Source organism: Oncorhynchus mykiss, chromosome 2, assembly GCF_013265735.2.
Source record: "Oncorhynchus mykiss isolate Arlee chromosome 2, USDA_OmykA_1.1, whole genome shotgun sequence".
In the NCBI taxonomy this organism is placed as follows: Eukaryota; Metazoa; Chordata; class Actinopteri; order Salmoniformes; family Salmonidae; genus Oncorhynchus; species Oncorhynchus mykiss.
The window spans coordinates 34,939,881-34,960,483 of record NC_048566.1 but is presented as its reverse complement, the minus strand read 5'-3'; the positions used below and the strand labels follow the sequence as shown (position 1 = coordinate 34,960,483).

General features: G+C 41.4%; 3 protein-coding genes across 4 annotated transcripts in view; all 3 read left to right on the top strand.

Moving 5' to 3' along the window:
- The first annotated feature begins 234 nt into the window (after positions 1–234).
- ankmy2a (ankyrin repeat and MYND domain containing 2a) lies at positions 235–7,423 on the top strand. Its single transcript, XM_021560399.2, has 10 exons — positions 235–478; positions 890–954; positions 1,310–1,448; positions 1,576–1,674; positions 3,699–3,859; positions 4,210–4,424; positions 4,735–4,870; positions 5,834–5,962; positions 6,148–6,277; positions 6,525–7,423. Exons 1-10 carry the CDS (start codon positions 412–414, stop codon positions 6,677–6,679), a joined length of 1,296 nt encoding a protein of 431 aa, XP_021416074.2. The 5' UTR covers positions 235–411; the 3' UTR covers positions 6,680–7,423.
- A 3,549-nt stretch (positions 7,424–10,972) lies between these two features.
- On the top strand, positions 10,973–13,585 carry LOC110488240 (sclerostin domain-containing protein 1). Its single transcript, XM_021560389.2, has 2 exons — positions 10,973–11,320; positions 12,544–13,585. The coding sequence occupies exons 1-2, from the start codon at positions 11,071–11,073 to the stop codon at positions 12,990–12,992; spliced, it is 699 nt and encodes a 232-aa protein (XP_021416064.2). The 5' UTR covers positions 10,973–11,070; the 3' UTR covers positions 12,993–13,585.
- Positions 13,586–14,269: 684 nt separating this feature from the next.
- The window catches only part of crppa (CDP-L-ribitol pyrophosphorylase A), a 32,519-nt gene continuing 26,185 nt past the window's right edge, over positions 14,270–20,603 (top strand). For both annotated transcript variants that reach the window (XM_021560368.2, XM_021560376.2), the window contains exons 1-3: positions 14,270–14,694; positions 15,185–15,461; positions 16,231–16,380. In XM_021560368.2, coding sequence (XP_021416043.2) covers positions 14,486–14,694; positions 15,185–15,461; positions 16,231–16,380 — 636 coding nt within the window. In that variant the 5' untranslated portion in view covers positions 14,270–14,485. The remainder of the gene's footprint in view (positions 14,695–15,184; positions 15,462–16,230; positions 16,381–20,603) is intronic.

Genomic DNA, 20,603 nt, shown 5'->3' with positions numbered 1-20,603 from the left:
CAATAATTAACTTTCTAAACTTCTGTGGAATTGCTAACAAATGTTGAAAAAGGGGGGAGAATGGGCTTTGAAAGCAGTTCGTATTATGCTAAATAATTAAGGTGTTGCAATTTTGTATACTACAATAATATCTGTGCATATTATTTCCTTTCTGTGTTAATGTCTTCAACGGAAGAGAAACATTTGAATGAGTTAATATGAATTTCAATGCCCACCCCTGTACTGTAGAACGTGGTATAGTCTGACCACTAGTTTAACCCCAACAGCCAGCTAGCAAGACTCGCAAGCTTCAGAATGAAAACCAAACGTCGTGATAGTCTATAATTTAGTGTCACTCACAATTATCCATATTTGTCTAATTTCATTCACTGATTTTTTAATTATTTTTTTTTACACACAATTCTAGCCAAGATGTCAGCTCCGAAGAAGGGAGATCTATCTTCCACCGAGAGGGAATTATTCGTAGTTATTGCTGCAGGTAAAGCTTCTTTACTTTAATGCTAATGCTAGCTAGCTAGACAATACGCTTGCTACTGTAGTCTATATAATATATCTGAGATTGCTGTACCATTTTTCATTTAGCTAGTACGTAATGTGGGTTGCATTATGTTTCTAATGATGGTGGCTATATGGCTAACTTGATAGCTCAATCCAGCAAGTTGCATTGGAAGGAAACTTGCTAACTACTGTAGCTAGCTAGCCAAGCTAATACTACAGATAGTTATAACTCTGACAACGTTAGTACTGTACTAGAGGTTATGTTAGCTAGCTAGCCAGTTCATGAAATAGCTGAAACAGTTTTCTAGACAAGACAACTGTTGGTTGTTTCAAGCCTTGGTTAGCTTGAGGCAGTGTTCATGGCTTTCAATGCATTGATGCTTTTTCTCAGGAAATGTTCAAGAAGCCTCAAGATTATTGGGTTGCAAGGATGTCAGAGTCAACTGTTTGGATGAGGTAAAGGCAGAAATGGGTTCGATTTTTTTCAACGATATTCTGTTATAACATTCGTTTTTAAGTTATTGATTTATGCTCTTCATAATTTGCCAGCAAACTGGACAGTAAGGAAATGACAGGCAGCATGTCTCTTTTTGTTTGATAACATTGCCTATATCTTCTCAAGAGGCAGGCAGTGCAGTACAGGCACTCCACAGTTTAATCTCATTGTCCTGTATTGTGCATTCTACAATGTTGTACAATGGAAAATATCTCTGCTTAGATTTAATTCCGCATCAATTGTCTGTAATAGGCTACTTAAATGATGCCTATATTTACAATATACACTACTGACAGTTCTGTTTCTCCTCCTCAGAATGGGATGACTCCCCTCATGCACGCTGCATACAAGGGCAAGGCGGACATGTGCAAGCTGCTACTGCAACACGGGGCAGATGTGAACTGTAATGAACACGAGCATGGCTACACGGCACTGATGTTCGCTGGGCTATCAGGTAGACACATTTTCTCAAAGTTTGTATCGCTGAGAAAGGATATCCCTGTGTAGATCAGGGTGCACCATGGTGAATTCGTTGATTTGACTGTGTGCGTTAACTCTTTTCTCCCCGCCTTGCCATATAGGTAAGACTGATATCACCTGGATGATGTTAGATGCAGGAGCGGAGACCGATGTGGTCAACTCCGTCGGGCGAACAGCATCTCAGATGGCTGCGTTTGTCGGTATGTACAGTAAGGATTTTACACATAATAAAAAATCGAATCACATTTTATTGGTCACATACACATGGTTAGCAGATGTTAATGCGAGTGTAGCGAAATGCTTGTGCTTCTAGTTCCGACAGTGCAGTAATATCTAACAAGTAATCTAACAATTTCACAACAACTACCTTATACACACAAGTGTAAAGGAATTAATAAGAATATGTACATGTAAATATATGGATGAGCGATGGCCGTGTGGCATAGGCAAGATGCAGTAGATGGTATAGAGTACTGTAGATACCCTACATTACTCATCTCATATGTATGTAAACATGATATAAAGTGGCATTGTTTAAAGTGACTAGTGATAATGTATTGCATCCAATTTTTTATTATTAAAGTAGCTAGAGATTTGAGTCAGTATGTTGGCAGTAGCCACTCAATGCTAGTGATGGCTGTCTAACAGTCTGATGGGCTTGAGATAGAAGCTGTTTTTCAGTCTCTCGGTCCTAGCTTTGATGCACCTGTACTGACCTCGCCTTCTGGATGATAGCGGGGTGAACAGGCAGTGGCTCGGGTGGTTGTTGTCCTTGATGATCTTTATGGCCTTCCTGTGACATCGGGTGGTGTAGGTGTGCTGGAGGGCAGGTAGTTTGCCCCCGGCAATGCGTTGTGCAGACCTCACTACCCTCTGGAGAGCCTTACGGTTGTGGGCGGAGCAGTTGTCGTACCAGGCGGTGATGCTCTCGATTATGCATCTGTAAAAGTTTGAGTGTTTTTGGTGACAAGTCAAATTTCTTCATCCTCCTGAGGTTAAAGAAGCACTGTTGCGCATTCTTCACCACGGTGTCTGTGTGGATGGACCATTTCAGTTTGTCCGTGATGTGTACACTTTCCACCTTCTCCACTACTGTCCTGTCGATGTGGATAGGGGGGTGCTCCTGTTGTTTCCTGAAGTTTCCGAGGCGTCTCACTCACCTCCTCCCTATAGGCCGTCTCGTCATTGTTAGTAATCAAGCCTACCACTGTAGTATCATCTGCAAACTTGTTGATTGAGTTGGAGGCATGCATGGCCACACAGTCATGGGTGAACAGGGAGTACAGGAGAGGGCTGAGAACGCACCCTTGTGGGGCCCCAGTGTTGAGGATCAGCGGGGGGCGGCCCGTCAGAAAGTCCAGGACCCAGTTGCACAGGGCGGGGTCGAGACCCAGGTTACTATGGTACTATGGTGTTAAATGCTGAGCTGAGCTGTAATCGATGAAAAGCATTCTTACATAGGTATTCCTCTTGTCCAGATGGGTTAGTGCAGTGTGATTGCGTTGTCTGTGGACCTATTGGGGCGGTAAGCAAATTGGAGTGGGTCTAGGGTGTCAGGTAGGGTGGAAGGGATATGATCCTTGACTAGTCTCTCGAAACACTTCATGATGACGGAAGTGAGTGCTACGGGGCAATAGTTGTTTAGCTCAGTTACCCCATCTTTCTTGGGAACAGGAACAGTGGTGGCCCTCTTGAAGCATGTGGGAACAGCAGACTGGGATAGAGATTGATTGAATATGTCTGTAAACACACCAGCCAGCTGGTCTGCGCATGCTCTGAGGATGCGGCTAGGGATGCCGTCTGGGCCGGCAGCCTTGCGAGGGTTAACACGTTTAAATGTTTTCCTCACGTTGGCTGTGGTGAAGGAGAGCTCGCAGGTTTTGGTTGTGTGTCTTGTCAGTGGCACTGTATTGTCCTCAAAGCGAGCAAAGAAGTTGTTTAGTTTGTCTGGGAGCAAGACGTCGGTGTCCGCGACGGGGCTGGTTTTCTTTTTGTAATCCGTGATTGACTGTAGACCTTGCCACATACGGACACCGATGGAAATGTTTTTGATGTCTGTGGCGTATAATAAACTAGAATGACTCTGTATTGGCATTGCCCCCCTTTATTCTGATTGTGTTCATTAGGGCACATTCTGTTTGGAGCCTTATGAATGCAACCTCTGTCACAGTGAGACTTCGGTACTTGTTTCTCACCCAGGTGTATCTCCTCTCCCTCTCCCCAGGGCAACACGACTGTGTGACGGTGATCAACAACTTCTTCTCGCGGGCCAAGCTGGAGTATTACACCAAACGCCAGGGGCTGGAGAAGGAGCCCAAGCTGCCCCCCAAACTGGCAGGTCCCCTCCACAAGATCATCATGAGCACCAACCTCAACCCCGTCAAGGTAAAATACCATCACTGCTGTCTCTGGGCCACATTATGGAATAGTGGTTTTGGAGTGAGATATTAAGTGATGCATAAAAGCAATGTGTACACCGGACCACTCAAGACCAGCAAGGATATCAGGGGGAAAAAAGAAAGCAGACCTTTTCTGTGGGAGATCTGTAAAAGATAAAACACAAAGACCACCAATATAACCCTATCTGGGCATTATGTCACCTTTTATAAAGCATATATTTTTGGGGAATAGTGGTTTATGTGGCAGTTGGCAATGCATCCTACATAGGGAGCTGTTATGTCATCCTTTATAGTGTATGAGACACCACCCCCCCCTTCTCTCTTTGTCTCTCCCAGATGGTGCTTCTGGTGAAGGAGAACCCGGTGCTGGCCGAGGCAGGGGCCCTGGAGAAGTGCCGGCGGGTGATGGAGCTGATCTGTGAGAAGTGTGTGAAGCAGCAGGACATGAATGAGGTGCTGGCCATGAAGATGCACTACATTAGCTGTGTGCTGCAGAAGTGTGCCTCCTTCCTCAAGGAGCACGACGACAAGCTGGAAGGACTCATCAAGAGGTGGGCGAGGGTTTTGGACTATATGGGCTGGTTTCCCGGACATGCATAGAGTATACACATATGAACATGTAAATGCATATGAGGCCGGTTTCCCGGACACTGTTATTACTATTTATTTTTTTATTAAACTGGACGGACAGAGGATGTCAATGGAAAAAGTTGGAAAGATGAGGAAGAAATTGGTATGAAATGCGTATCTGACTGCACTGATGATGTGTAGAAATACTCTGACATACTAAATATTTTTGATTATTATATATACTGTATTGCAATGTATATCACCCCAGATGTCATTGCTGTCCCCATGCAGCTTGTTGAAGGGACGGGACAGTGACGGCTTTCCGCTGTTCCAGGAGAAGTTCATCAGAGAGTGCATCCGCAAGTTCCCCTACCGCGACGCCACACTGCTGCAGCAGCTGGTACGAAGTATCGCTCCCGTGGAGATCGTGAGTTCATCAGTCATCAATCAAATTGATTTATGAAGCCCCTTTTCCATTAGTAGTTGTCACAAAGGGCTTTTACATTCTCTCTCTCTCTCTATCTCGTGTGATGTCTGTGTATTTAGTAATGACTCATTTTGCAACGTCAGTTTGAGTGAAGCGCCACTCGTAATAGTTTCCTGTTGTGGGCTTAATAACCTTTTTAAGCTTTTATACTGTTAGGCCCGGTTTCCCGGACAATGATTAAGCTTAGTCATGGGCTAAAAAGCATGCTCAATGGGAATTCCCATGTTAAAATAGCTTTTTTAGTTTATGACTAGGCTTAATCTTTGACCCTTATTGTCATTTTCAATTGTTTGTACTGTACATCTTGTGTATATGTAACAGTATAACTATAGACCGTCCCCTCGCCCATACCCGGGCGCGAACCAGGGACCCTGTGCACAAATCAACAACAGTCACCCACGAAGCATCGTTACCCATCACGCCACAAAAGCTGCGGCCCTTGCAGAGCAAGGGGAACCACTACTTCAAGGTCTCAGAGCAAGTGACGTCACCGATTGAAACGCTATTTAGCGCGCACCACCGCTAACTAAGCTAGCCGTTTCACATCCGTAACACTCACCCCCCTTTTGACATCCTCCTTTTCCGCAGCAACCAGTGATCCGGGTCACGGCACCAATGTAACAGTATAACTTTAGACCGTCCCCTCGCCCATACCCGGGCGCGAACCAGGGACCCTCTGCACACATCAACAACAGTCACCCACGAAGCATCGTTACCCATCACTCCACAAAAGCCACGGCCCTTGCAGAGCAAGGGGAACTACTACTTCAAGGTCTCAGAGCAAGTGACGTCACCGATTGAAACGCTATTTAGCGCGCACCACCGCTAACTAAGCTAGCCGTTTCACATCCGTTACATATATTTAGAATTTTCTTTCCCATTTCCCTTTTCTGTCCTGGTCAGGGTAACGATCCGACAGCCATCTCAGTTTTGACCCAGGCTATAACAGGACAGGTGGGCTTCATGGACGCAGAGTTCTGTACCACCTGTGGGGAGAAGGGAGCAGAGAAGAGATGCTCCATCTGTAAAATGGTAGGCACAATGCGCATTTCTACAGTATCTTATATCAATACAATCAAATGCTATATTCATATATCCACTGTCCTCATTCATAGACCTGCAATAGCAATGGCCAATCTGTCATTATGTATCCTTGCATCCGACGTATGGGCCTCTATTCTTCCACCAACACGTCCAACGCTTTTGTGTTCCTATAGGTGATATACTGTGCCCCAGCCTGCCAGAAAATGCACTGGTTCACTCATAAGAAGGTCTGCAAGCAGCTTCAGGAGCAGAGAGAAAAGCACGAGGCAGAGTCAGCCAAGCTGATGGAGCGACAGAGGAAAGGTATTGAAGAAATATTATTGGGCTGTACATTTTCATGTCACCTTGTTTATTAATGTGTATATGTCTCATTGTAATTTTAACTGACCAAGGATTACATTAAACACCTACTGTACATTGGTTACGAAAGGATTCTTGGTTTTGAATAGGACGCCTCCGCTTCAAACGTGGTAGTTAGCTTGAATAGTCTTTCCATTGCGTTGTGTTACAAGGCATCATGCTAACAGTGGGCTCCTTATGTGTTTCTCAGAGCAGAGCCAGGTGGTAGAGTCGGCGACAGGCTCCATGCAGGACCTCTCAGTGGGACCCAATGAAGACTCTCCGTCTTCCCCGTCCCCCTCTGACAACCAAGCAGACCCCCCTCCCCCCAGCCCTGTCTCCACCACTCCAGACACAGAGAACTGAAGGGGGGGCCTGTAAGTGACGTCCCACACAGGTGCACAATGCCTATACACCCTGCTGTCTCCCCTACTCCAGGTCTACACTGTTGTCCTAGAAGGTCTAAGGGAGGCCTGCCGTGTAAGGCCCAACAGTTAACCTGGGGATGAAGTAAGCAGGAGTTTCACATAAGCTTAAGGCCTAAACCCATGGGAAAGGATCCCTTATTTATTGATGATCTGACATGGTTTTCCATCAACGCAACATTATTGCACACAATGGAAGAAGGGTTAGGGTCACGAGTGTCTATGCTTTTTTAAATTTTTTTTAATATATATATATATATATATATAATGTTTTTGTTTTTTCATCATTCAATGTTAAATGTCTTTGTAGACTAATATAATTATGTCGATGGTTTTTGTTCAAGAATAATGGAAAGGGCTTCAGGGAGTGTGATGTAAAGAAGTAGTAGTAGATTTAATTGCTATTCTATTTGTTCATGTCCTTATAAAACAAATACTTCTGTGTCTAGTCATTTCCCTAGTTAATAGATAAAGGACATTGTTTCCAAACATACAGGAAAGTGGCTTGAATTGGTCAAGAACAACATTATTTTGAAGTGACTATAACCTCCTGAAAAAGCAACTTGGCAAATCCCTCTAACAATGTTGCTGTTTTGTTGAATACTGATGTTTCAAAGATGTCAAATGTCTGATTGTAATACAACAGAATAAACACCGCAGTACTGTCTATGTGCTTTTGATCGTATGACAAGAGTAGACTCGCCTGGGCATCAGTCTGTTTGTATCAGTGATCATGCCAATCTCTTGCCACTCCTTGACATGCCAAACACTGTTTCGTATGACACTGCGTTGACATGATAGCACAAACAGATCTGGGATCAGGCTAAGACTCCATACATATATATATACATACATATAAATAGACATTGAAAATATTCAATACTTTAGGAGTCCTACATACAATTGTAACATTGTAGAATCTGTATCATGAGAGAGTCACCCATATCCCTTATTTGTGACTTACTTCAAATGTTGTCTTGAGCCATAGTGACCTGTAAGTCAGATGAAAATTATCAAATTGACTGCATATTATCTAAATTTTCAAGTCTAATATATTCAAAAACCTGGTGAATTGCAATATAAGGTGAATGCTCGTCTCCTTTGGTACAGTACTATGTTTTACCTTGAGCAAGGTGTCATCCCTCCCCATAGATGCCAGTCTCTACTGGCAGAAGTCTCTGCCCACCTGCCAAATGTCATTGACTGGGGGACACAATGGCGTTCTATACTAAACGGCTGTAATGAACTGTTCCTCTCCTGCTTCACCTCTGTCAACCGGGCATCACTTTAGGTTCAACAAGGATCCCAGACTTGACACAGCAATGTGTTGTAACAGTTTCTCTAGTAAGTTGCTTATTTTCCAATTTTTGGAATATGATTTCAATATTTGTTGATATACCTCTTCTATCCAATAACTGCACTGACGGCAAGTTATGGACCACATATTGACAATATCCGGTCTGTTGTGAGTAGCGATTCAGGAAAAAAGCAAAAAAACATAGATCCACAACAAGACAAACTCACACAGAGAACATGCAATGTTATAGCATATGCTTAGGAAAATACAGATTGTAATATTTACCTGAAATATATATTTTATTGTTTTGGAGATAAAGTTTGGTCATGTAACAGTTGAGGGAATGGTAGACGAGTTCGTTAATTTGAAACATTTACAGAGCATTATGAAGTGGATATGGGGAAATGATATTTTTCCTTTCTTGGCTATTCTGACATGATATGCCGAGTGTTTGAGTGTCACACATTCCCACATTTTAATATAACTGTATTACAGTATCATTATCTGTTTGTGATGTTGGCTACAGTATCTTGTTGTTATTCAGCCATAAGTATCTCAGCATGGAGAACCTTGACAAGCCTGGAATATTGACAAGTATAATATGATTTAGTTAATTTGCAAAAAAGCATTTTATGTAACATATTACTGGCATATACTGACATGATTGATATTTTCCAACAAATTATAATTGACAGGTCACATCACAGCCACAGCCTTGCAATGAATAGTGCCTCATTTGACATTCTCAAGTTATAGATTCCATAGCTAGAAGTTATGATAAGACTACTATTTGGCAAGGTAAAGTTGACAGACATCAATGCCCCTCCTGATTCCATACTTCGGGAGAGCATCATCAATGTCCTGTAAGTATATGCAGTACAGTTCTAAATATCATTACATCTTCAAAATATTTTAGCAATCTTTTAGGTAAGATAAATTAAGTATAGTAATTCAGACACACCTCCATGTCTATCACCCTATGAAGGACAAACCAAACCTGACCAACCGCCCTACTACAGTAGGTCTACCTGCAACCAGGAAACCCCTGTTTTAATTTTGAATCATAACAATCAAAGAAAGCTGTTCTCTTGTTCATCCTCAGATTGCACAGGTTTCAGAAATGTATTTATTGTATTTCCCATGCTATTTGTTTTTTGGGGGGTACAGGAAGCAATAATATATATATTTTGTTATGTGAGGCTAAATGATAACATTCATCATATGACATTATTAATCACGCTGCGATTCAATTCCTTCAACAATGGCAACAACTGGTCAGTAGATGGCATACTATCTCTACCCAGTGTATTGACTGTAGGGTGACAAAGGTTCAGAATGACAGGTTTTCCCTATATCGCATGCATTTATTTCATTACATTATCGTGGGCCTGTTATTGAACTGTGGCTCAAGTTCACAATTCTATTCTTCACAGTTCATTGGGATATTTCACAATTTTGACATAATTAATATCAATAATAATACACAATTGGGAAAATGAAATCAGTACCTTGAATCTGGTGGCTAAAGGCAACTCGAGAACAGCTCTGTCTAGAATAAGATACAAATCCATTGTCTGCATTTATAGACTGGGCTTCCTTGGGGATTCATAGTGAATTCTACACACCCATGAACTTTTATTTCTTGGCTTTGTTCCCATGTTATGCATTCCTTTTGTCCCTCTCTAGTCCCCCCGCCCCCCCTCCTATTACCACATGAGGGTCCTTCCTGCTAATACACACACTCCTGACATGTTAATAACTCACTCTGTGTGTGTGTGTGTGTGTGTGTGTGTATGTGTGCTTGTTTGTGCATGCAGGACTGTGTGTGGGATTGTGTGCCTGTCCCTTTACTTCCCACAGGATTCTGTCACCTGATCTACTCCTATATGTCACCGTCTCCATGGTCTGGACACATACAGACGGTGCTATCTCAGCTTTCTGCTCCTTTAGATGGGAGAAACATGACAGTGGCATATCATACGAACTTCTGCATCATTCACCCCATCACCTAAAGGACTGTAGATGGGAAAGCCATCCATGTATTACTAGTCTCCTGGGATAAAATGGTGGTATTGTCTTTATTTTGTGGTCGGAAGTGAGGTAGGTGAAATACCTATTTAGTGAAATATGCCTTGTATGTAAGTAAAAAGAGACAAGGCCATCAGTTACAAAACCAACAATAGTATAAAAATATATTATGGCTTCACCTTTACATGTATTCAGGCAGATATGATATCACAAGATACAGTACATCTGATTTGCTTTCAATGCTTTGTGGTATTCTACACAGGAGGAAGGAGGCCCCTACATTTAAGGTTCATATGATAATGACACTGAACGAAAGTGTATCAGATTTCCTTCACATGAGCAACAATTAGTGTCTATGTGTGACACTTCTTTTCAAATCTGGAAGACAAGGCTGAAGTGAATGCTCCCACAGAAGTAATTATATCTCTCCTTGCCATGAGTGGCACACACACAAAGACTCCAGTTAGTCTAGGCACTCCAATCATTAGGTGTAAAAATGACAGGGGATTGAGAGATCGAGAGGAAGAGAACGACAGAGACCGAAAGCAAATTACACAGACCATATCCTCTTTCATTTTTTAATTAAGAGAGTAGATGAGACTGCATGTCAGAACATGGACGATGATTAAATGAGGGAATATAAAAAATAACATTTAACAGAAGGACATATTATTGCAGAGTGCAAAAGTGGAGGCTCTTCTAATATTTTGAATAGATTAAATGTGATGAATAGATTGCGATCTGAAGAAGCACAAATGACGCAATAGCTCTAAATCCCATCAATTGGAGAGACAGGAACAGGATCACTCCAGATGTTGTACAGGCACTGGCTCTGTAGCGCACAGACAAATGGGCGTGGTTATCCAGTTACGCCCAGCCTTCAGTCAAGAGACCCCATGATGTGCACCTGAGCGGTTGCCAAAACAAGACTCGGACAGGCCTATATAAAAACAAGCTCAGAACGTAGTATCTCTGCCGCAGACATCAGAGGCACAGAATCAATTTACATGACACGGGATCTGCTTATTCCCTACCTCCCCAGAAGCAATATGCACTTGAGCGCATGCAAGTCGTGCCACCTGCTATTCTTGTTTTGTATTCTTGTGAGGAGTTGCCAGGCGTTCAAGAATGATGCTACGGAGATCCTATACTCGCACGTGGGTACTCCTGTGCAGGATGCCCCGAGCAATGTCTCTTTAAATCGGGCAAGAAACGGCGGGAGAGGCGCGGGAAATACTGCTGGGAACGATAGAGTTGGTGAGTATTGTCCAGTTTTCTTTCTCAAAACAATGCGAAGTTGTGCTGAGTTTGAGTTTAACTATTTTCCTTGGTTTTTAACTTTGTAAAAGTTTTTTAAAACTACAAGACAAGTGCATAGACATATTTATTCCAGCACAAGCAGGTTTATAGAGGCTTCTACAATTAGGTTGTTGAGATTGGGTTCTCTAAATGATAAATTATAATATACTACAGTCTTAATGTAAAAAATATAACTGCTAAAACTTCAACCAGCTGTTTTATTTATATATATATATATATATATATATATATATATATATATATATATATATATATATATATATATATATATATATATATATATATATTTATATTAAGTTTTAGCAGTTATATTTTTTACATTAAGACTGTAGTATATTATATATATATATATATTACAATAGGCATGGATATATAATTACAATAGGATATGATCAGCAGCTAAGTAGTGACAGTATCAGATGCCCCCACTGAGTGAGACCAGGCAAAGCTTGGCACTATGATCTTCAATACACACACACACACACACACACACACACACACACACTCCTGGCAGGCGTCCAAGCAGGGCAGTAGAGATGAGTCACCCAGGGCAGCCAGGCTAGTGTTTGGGGAGTGATCGTGTGTCAGCGCCACTGAATGGAGGTGTGTTCCTATACACAGGAAGTCTGTGATTCTGGCGCTCTTTGACTTAAGCTTTCTAAGGACCCCAAGTATGAAGGAGAGAAAGGGAGCCTCTCCTCTCTTCATTCATCAAACTCTGTCATAGAGAAGGGGGCACATTGTCACAGAGGTGTATGGCAGTCTGTGAATGGTGCCCTGGCTTGGATTACAGGGTGAGTGAGGAGCTGTAGCCTGGAGCAGAACAGTGCTGGTTGCCCGCTGATAATCCTATAAGAAAGCCAGGTCCATTGACATAGCTCAGAACACTAAAGCCCTTCCTCTCATGCAAGAGCAATGCACCATTTCCTCTCTACAAGCCAGTAATCGGTATAGGCTTATAGTCTGTGCCAAAAACCTCAAAATTAACCAAATAGACGGCTGTGTTTGTAAAGTTTTCTGATCGAAAACCCTTTATGTTTGCTGCAGTAGAATTTTAAAGTGAAACCAAATAGTTTGGGGCCACAAAATGACATTTTAATCTTCACTAGATGTTCAAAGTTGTTTGATTCTCATCGTTTTTCTGTTTCTCTCTTTCACAGACCAGAGAAGCCAAGTTGGTTGTAGAGAGCTGAGGTCCACCAAGTACATCTCTGATGGCCAATGCACAAGCATCAACCCCATAAAGGAGCTAGTATGTGCTGGTGAGTGCCTCCCCGCTCAGATGCTCCCCAACTGGATCGGCGGCGGCTACGGCAGAAAGTTCTGGAGTCGGAGGAACAGTCAGGACTGGCGCTGCGTCAACGACAAGACGCGCACCCAACGCATCCAGCTGCAGTGTCAGGACGGCAGCACAAGAACGTACAAAATCACTGTGGTCACCTCGTGCAAGTGTAAGAGGTACTCCCGGCAACACAACGAGTCGAGCCATATGAAGTTTGAGGAGCCTGCCTTGCCTCAGCCCCAGCATCTCCACAAGCACAAAGCCAAAGCCAAAAGGAGGCTAGGGAAGATCAAGCTAAATGAGAATTGGCATGAAGCAGAGCCCTAAGGCAGGACTGCAGAATGCCTCAGTGACTGTGGTCTTGGATTATCTTTTATTGGGACTGGCTTGTTATGAGGAGGACCACTGAAAGTGACTTTGTAAAAGCGAATGGCATTGGTTGCTTGCTACATCTGAGGACCAATGAGCACCATTGACTCATTAGCTAATAAGATGAAATGAACCTAAATGGGGTCATCATGACCAATAGAACTGTCTGGAACTTTAAGATAATTCGCATCATTCAAGTTCTTGTATGACAATGTAAACCTGCTCTTCACTCCCTTATACAAACACAGTTTTACAGCCAATATAATGTAAAAAAGTAAGCTCTGCATGAAAAGGGGTTTCCCATCACAAAAGCACCACAAATACACAATGTAAATATGTGTACATATATAGTATGATATCACATGTCCTCTGAAGTATGGTAACATATGTATAAACGTTTTCTATAAGATGTATATGATGTAATATATATGTTGTATTGCTATTCATTTGATAAACCTTTTTAACATGCATCGCACACATTTAGCAAGAAGCTGTCATTGCTCATATTTTCATTTGAAAAAAAAAAGAATAAATGTTAAAAAAAATGTCACCTTATTGTATGTTGATTCTTACATTAGAGATCTAATTTGCCACTTTTTCCCCCCTGCAATTATTTTATGGCCTAAGGGCCGTTTTCAAGTTCTTATTTCATTGATGTAAATCCATGTTCGGTGGTAGGCTACTTACACATAGTAATTTAGTTTTAATCATAACTTGGGTGGCAGCGCATGTCGACCACCTACAACTATGTAGGCCTACCCCCAAATTGTTCTATGGACCATTAGATAGTATTTCAGTGTTGAAGCATGTAGGTCAAGTCATCCCATATAGTATAAACCTACACACAATTATCTCACACTAGTTATACTTCTGCACCAGATCAAGCAAGCTTGAATAAATAAATTAATATAGCAGGTAGCCTGGCGGTGAAGAGCGTTGGGCCAGTAACTGAAATGTTGCTGGTTCGAAACCCTGAGCCGACTAGGTGAAAAATCTGTCATTGTGCCCTTGGGGAATACACTTAACCCTAATTGCTCTGAATAAGAGCATCTGCTAAATGACCTAAATGTATGCAAAATTGCATCAAGCAGTCATAATGAAAAAGGCATGAAAGCATGCAGGATTAGCAAAATTGTCACAAATAACCACAAATACATAGATCTGATAGGGGATATTAAAATCTTGGGACATCAGCAAAGACCCCACAGATAACATCAGTGACGTAGAGCTGGTATGGGGCTTCCTTGACAGCGCGCATGTGCAGCACTGTGGCTACAATGTAGCAGGATACAAATCGAATCAATCACTGGTCTACGCGACTCCGCCCATAAAGGAATGAATGAAACTGTATATGGGGATACCGATAGGACGTATTCGTGACCTCAGATGTTAGTCCGTTTTAACTTCAAATCACTCAATTGCCCTGAAGCACGTAAAAGGATACGGGCGACATGGACAGGCCTGTTGAACCAGGACATTTCTCAGCATGCGAAGCCCGGTTGGACAAGCACATTGCGGGACGTTGCAGCGTGGATTTCCCGGTAGCTGTGGTTCTTCCAGCCGGTGGCAGTGGAGAAAGAACCGGGCTACTGACACCCAAACAGTTCTGCACGTTTCTCAACAGACCTCTGATAAGCTACACAATTCAAACTTTCGAGAGGTAACACTTGACGTGTCGAATGTTTGCATGCAAAAACACATGTCCCGTTTGGACGTTTGGAATACTGTAGTTTTATGGCCCTGCCCCTTAATCTTGTCACTGCGCAAGAGAGTAGCCACATGTAAACAAACCATTTCACTGGGGGTTTTAAGCTCTTTTATGTTATCGTTGAATAAATGTATGGTTTTGTAATGTCTCATTACATTTAATAGATCTTTACTGAATCCATCAGGTCACACATTACACTTTTGAGTCTTTCTACAAATTCCAACAACGTCCAAAATACCCTACTTGTTCTTGATACTGCCAGGTATTTTTGTTTCATACTGTGGAATTCTGTTGAAATAATGTATGCAAATAATTGCACCCAAATGTGTTATGCATGGTAATATAACAAGTAATGAAACAAATATATTCAACAAGAATGACATGTTCTAACCACAATGTGAAAGCTGTTGACTTATGACTATACACACTGTTTCTTTGACAGAGTGCCATGGATCCAAAGCATCGTTGTGGTGGTTGCCAAGGAGAGCTTAGATTTGATGATGGACATTATCCATCGCTTCCACCACAGAAATGTCCTAGTGGTACATGGTGGATCTACTCGCCACAGATCTATCTTTAATGGGGTCCGAGCCCTCAGTGAGGGAGAGGGTGGTACGGACCGCGTCAAACCAAAGGTGGTCATCATCCATGATGCAGTGCGGCCCTTTGTGGAAGAGGACTTCCTCCTCAAGATAACAATGGCTGCCAAAGAACAAGGGGTTTGTACATATTCAAAGTCCTCTATCTCTTCCTACGCAACACAGTCAGTGGAGCTCAGACGGAGCGATTCATTGCTCTCGACTGTAGCCATGTATACCTACTGTAAGCCATGACAAATTAAAACCACATTGGCTGATATTAGTGGCTAAGAAAGACATTGATATGTTTAGATGGTGATTTATATTTTAGTAGCTGTGACATGATATTGTTGAAGGCTGGTCACAAAAGTGAGAAGTGTGAGCAGGAGCTCTTTGACATTAGTGTGTGTGTGTGTGTGTGTGTGCGCGTGTGTGTAACTCTCAAAGCCTGCAGTCTGGTCTTCATTAACTTGCCAGTATCCCCGATCATGATAAAATGTCAGTCTCCTCCGAAGAGCATGAGATTCATTTTGATTTTAATAACATGTGTAACACACATAACACATGTTTGCTTTCATTCTATTTACTAGTCATTTTGCCCCCCCCCTTATCTCATTGACCATACTTGTTCTTGGCACAATGGGGATTTTCATCCTCAATCATGTCATGGTCACAAGAAAATACTATCTCAGGAATGTTGCTTATGAAGAACTTCAATTGTACAGGAAAAGCATTGTGTGCACAAGCTGTTGTTTAGCTGGGATTTATTGTTGTTATCCAGCCATGGTTAGAACAAGTGTGGTAAGCCTCAAGACACAATAGGATCGGAACCATTTGATACATTTTGGATTGATGTGTGCATTTGCCATAAGGAAGAAAGACATATTCCGCTCCATTTATTATTTTGCAGGCTGCTGGGGCTATCCGACCTCTGGTTTCCACAGTGATTGCTACCACATTGGAGGGCTACCTGGACCATTCTCTGGAGAGAGCCATGTACAGAGCCAGTGAGATGCCCCAGGGATTCATCTATGATGTCATCTACCAGGCTTATCAGAGGGTAGGTACTTCTAGGCACTAGGCAGTTATTGTACACAAAACATCACGTATCGTCTATCCAAGGTCTAGTTAATAAAAACTGGTTGCCTGGTTTTGGGGCTATGTAAAAAAAATACATACCCCCGTGAACCCAGCCTGATCTCGCGATAACTCAATTAAACAGAACGTGAGTGCACCGGTTGACCTGGTTAAAAATGACTGTTTACTGTGTACATTTGAATTAGGGATGTGACTGATAAAACAACAAACTATTGAATGATTTTCTTAAATAGAAATATGCCACCAAGGATGCACCTTGAAACAAAGTTCAAACCTTGTACAGTATTTAGTTCTCATGTTTACATAATGTTTTTGTGAAGTTTCTTCACCTCTGGTCAGGGAAATTGAGAACCTTGGATGTCTGCAAAACCTTTTTCCATGTCGATCACTAGTCATGTCCTGCAGGTTTTGAATGTTCCCTCTCAATGTCAAATAATTGCTTTAAAAGGTCCCTCGAATCCCATAAAATGACCGTCAGAGAGATTTATGCTTGAGAAATAATTAACCCCAGCAATGCGACTAGATGACAAAAGACTTTATGATTCTCATACATCACACTCAAGTCTTTACAGTCGTCCATTGTTCACCAGATGTGCTGGAAGCTGCAGGGTTTCAAGCTGAAGAGTTTGTGGTGTGGGTGCCATCATTTTCACTGTGGCGTGAATATGTCTGGGAAAGAAATGACACATTAATATACTCTGGCACTGTGCAGCATATCACTCTGTCGAACAAAAGAAAAATACTTCTTCGCTTTGGTAAAGGTAACGTAAAAATAACATTGAAGTAACGTGGTTACTACAGGTCTAACAGTCTGTGATTCATTTATTTTTTAATTAACATGTGAGATGATTTTAACGTCCCAGAATACTTGCAAAATAATAAGGGACATTTTCACCTTTGGGTGATATCTCATTAAAACTTGAACAAGATTTTTTTCACAACATTTAATCATAGGTTCCTTTGGAGGAAGGTTTGTTGACATATATTAAACTTTTTTATTTTCAAGCATATTTCAAAAATAATTAATTGAAGTTGGAATATTTTGAATTTTGGCCTTACCCAGGCCTCCTTTAAGATTCCATAGTGATTCACCTGAAAGTGCTACAAAACATTGGTGTTATATGAAGCTTTACAGCTTGCTCTGCACTATGAGTAGTATTTTGATTTCAATAACAATAACAATGATTAATGAATATGTAAAAATATAAACATGAACAGTGTTTGGATTCGTTACTTGGAAAAGCAATCAATTACCTATTACTCAGCTTTTTTTAACTGCTGTCCATTCAGCACGAAGCTACACTGTAGGCCAATCAGATGAGCGAAGGTGTAGATTTTCCTTTGGTACTTTTTGCCGTTGTTTGGTCGATTTCATTAGACTTAAATACTGTAGGTCCTTGATGATAAGTAATCCCTTTGATTATATGCCTTTTATTTCAATGTATTATTATGTGCAGGATTGACCTGACATAGTTTGCATTCGCGCTGCGGTCAGTTAATGCGGGGTTATTGGAACTTTGAGGTCGGCATTTGAGGTCGGCCTCGTTGTGACTTGATAGCCTACATATTAAAGACATTTAAAAAAAGGCTATGTACTGTTACATTTATCAAGACATCATTTCGTTGTGATAAAATACACTTTTTTCCATTTTGAATTGCATTTGTCAGATGTCGATTGTTTATATGGAAATTATGTTGGAACATATTAAATATTTATGTTTTATATTTTATCATAATGAGTCAAAATGTCTATTTCACACATTTTTAGTGGAACCATACGATATAAGGTGAGTAATGGTTAAATGGAACACAGAGAAAAGTGACTTAAGCTTTCTAATAGATATCCTAATCAACAATCAATACCTGTGTGTTAGTGAGGAAGTCGGAAGTTTACATACACTTTAGCCAAATACATTTAAACCCAGTTTTTCAACAATTCCTGACATTTATTCCTAGTAAAAAAATCCCTGTCTTTGGTCAGTTAGGATCACCACTTTATTTTATGAATGGGAAATGTCAGAATAATAGTAGAGAGAATTATTTATTTCAGCTTTTATTTCCTTCATCACATTCCCAGTGGGTCAGAAGTTTACATATACTCAATTAGTTTTTGGTACCACTGCCTTTTAAATTGTTTAACTTGTGTCAAACATTTCGGGTAGCCTTCCACAAGCTTCCCACAATAAGTTGGGTGAATTTTGGCCCATTCCCCTGACAGAGCTGGTGTAACTGAGTCAGGTTTGTAGGCCTCCTTGCCTACAAAAGAGGCCTTCAGTTCTGCCCCCAATTTGTCTATAGGATTGAGGTCAGGGCTTTGTGATGGCCACTCCAATACCTTGACTTTGTTGTCCTTAAGCCATTTTGCCACAACTTTGGAAGTGTGCTTGGGGTCATTGTTCATTTGGAAGACCCATTTGCGACCAAGCTTTAACTTCCGGACTGATGTCTTGAGATGTTGCTTCAATATATCCACATAATTTTCCTCCCTCATGATGCCATCTATTTTGTGAAGTGTACCAGTCCCTCCTGCAGCAAAGCACCCCCACAACATGATGCTGCCACCCCCAAGTTTCACAGTTGTGATGGTGTTCTTCGGCTTGCAAGCCTCCCCCTTTTTCCTCCAAACATAAGGATGGACATTATGGCCAAACAGTTCTATTTTTGTTTCATCAGACCAGAGGACATTTCTCTAAAAAGTACAGTCTTTGTCCCCATGTGCAGTTGCAGACCGTAGTCTGTTTTTTTTATGGTGGTTTTGGAGCAGTGGCTTCCTCCTGGCTGTCGATATAGGACTCGTTTTACTGTGGATATAGATACTTTTGTACCTGTTTCCTCCAGCATCTTCACAAGGTCATTTGCTGATGTTCTGGGATTGATTTGCACTTTTCACACCAAAGTACGTTCATCAATGCCTTGCAAAGAAGGGCACCTATTAAAAGACAAAAAGCAGACATTGAATATCTCTTTGAGCATGGTGAAGTTATTAATTACACCTTGGATGGTGTATCAATTCACCCAGTCACTACACAGATACAGGCATCCTTTTAGCTCAGTTGCCGGAGAGGAAGGAAACCACTCTGGGATTTCAACATGAGGCCAATAATGACTTTAAAACAGTTAGAGTTTAATGGCTGTGATAGGAGAACTGAGGATGGATCAACAACATTCTTCATTCAAAGACTCGATCATGGACACTCTTACTGACAGTTGTGGCTGCTTTGCGTGATGTATTGTTGTCTCTACCCTCTTGCCTTTGTGCTGTTGTCTGTACCCAATAATGTTTGTACCCTGTTTTGTGCTGCTACCATGTTGTGCTGCTGCCATGTTGTGTTGCTACCATGCTGTGTTGTCATGTGTTGTTGCCATGCTATGTTGTCTTAGGTCTCTCTCTTTATGTAGTGTTGTGGTGTCTCTCTTGTCATGATGTGTGTTTTGTCCTATGTATATATTTTTGTTTTATCCCAGCCACTGTCCCCACGGGAGGACTTTTGCTTTTTGGTAGGCCGTCATCGTAAATAAGAATTTGTTCTTAACTGACTTGCCTAGTTAAATACGTAAAGCATTTAATAATAATAATTGTAGTTAATCCACAATACTAACCTTATTGACAGAGTGAAAACGAGGAAGCCTCTACCAAATACAAAACATGCATCCTATTTACAACTAGGCACTAAAGTAATACTGCAAAAATGTGCCAAAGCAAATCACTTTTTATCCTGAAATACAACATGTTATGTTTGGGGCAAATCCAATACAACACATTACCGAGTACCTCTTTTCCATATTTTTTAGCGTAGTGGTGGCTGCATCATGTTATGGGTATGCTTGTAATCTGTAAAGACTGAGGAGTTTTCAGGTAAAAAAAGAGAAACGGAATGGAGCTCAGCACAGGCAAAAACCTGGTTCAGTATGCTTTCCACCAGACACTGGGAGATAAATTCACCTTTCAGCAGGATAATAACCTAAAACACAAGGCCAAAAGCTACGCTGGAGTTGCTTACCAAGAAGACAGTAAATGGTCTTGAGTGGCCGAGTTACAGTTTTGATTTAAATCTGCTTGAAAATATATGGCAAGACTTAAATGGTTGTCTAGCAATGATCATCAACCAATTTGACAGAGCTTGAAGAATTTTGATAAGAATAATGGGCAAATGTTGAACAACCCAGGTGTTGAAAGCTCTTAGA

Bases quoted from the DNA above. Each gene is read 5' to 3' on its own strand.
- LOC110488240 (XM_021560389.2), top strand. From the start codon at position 11,071: ATGACACGGGATCTGCTTATTCCCTACCTCCCCAGAAGCAATATGCAC. The intron at 11,321-12,543 runs GTGAGTATTGTC...TCTCTTTCACAG, and splicing joins TGCTGGGAACGATAGAGTTG to ACCAGAGAAGCCAAGTTGGT.
- ankmy2a (XM_021560399.2), top strand. From the start codon at position 412: ATGTCAGCTCCGAAGAAGGGAGATCTATCTTCCACCGAGAGGGAATTA. The intron at 1,675-3,698 runs GTATGTACAGTA...CCCTCTCCCCAG, and splicing joins TCAGATGGCTGCGTTTGTCG to GGCAACACGACTGTGTGACG. The intron at 4,871-5,833 runs GTGAGTTCATCA...TGTCCTGGTCAG, and splicing joins GTATCGCTCCCGTGGAGATC to GGTAACGATCCGACAGCCAT.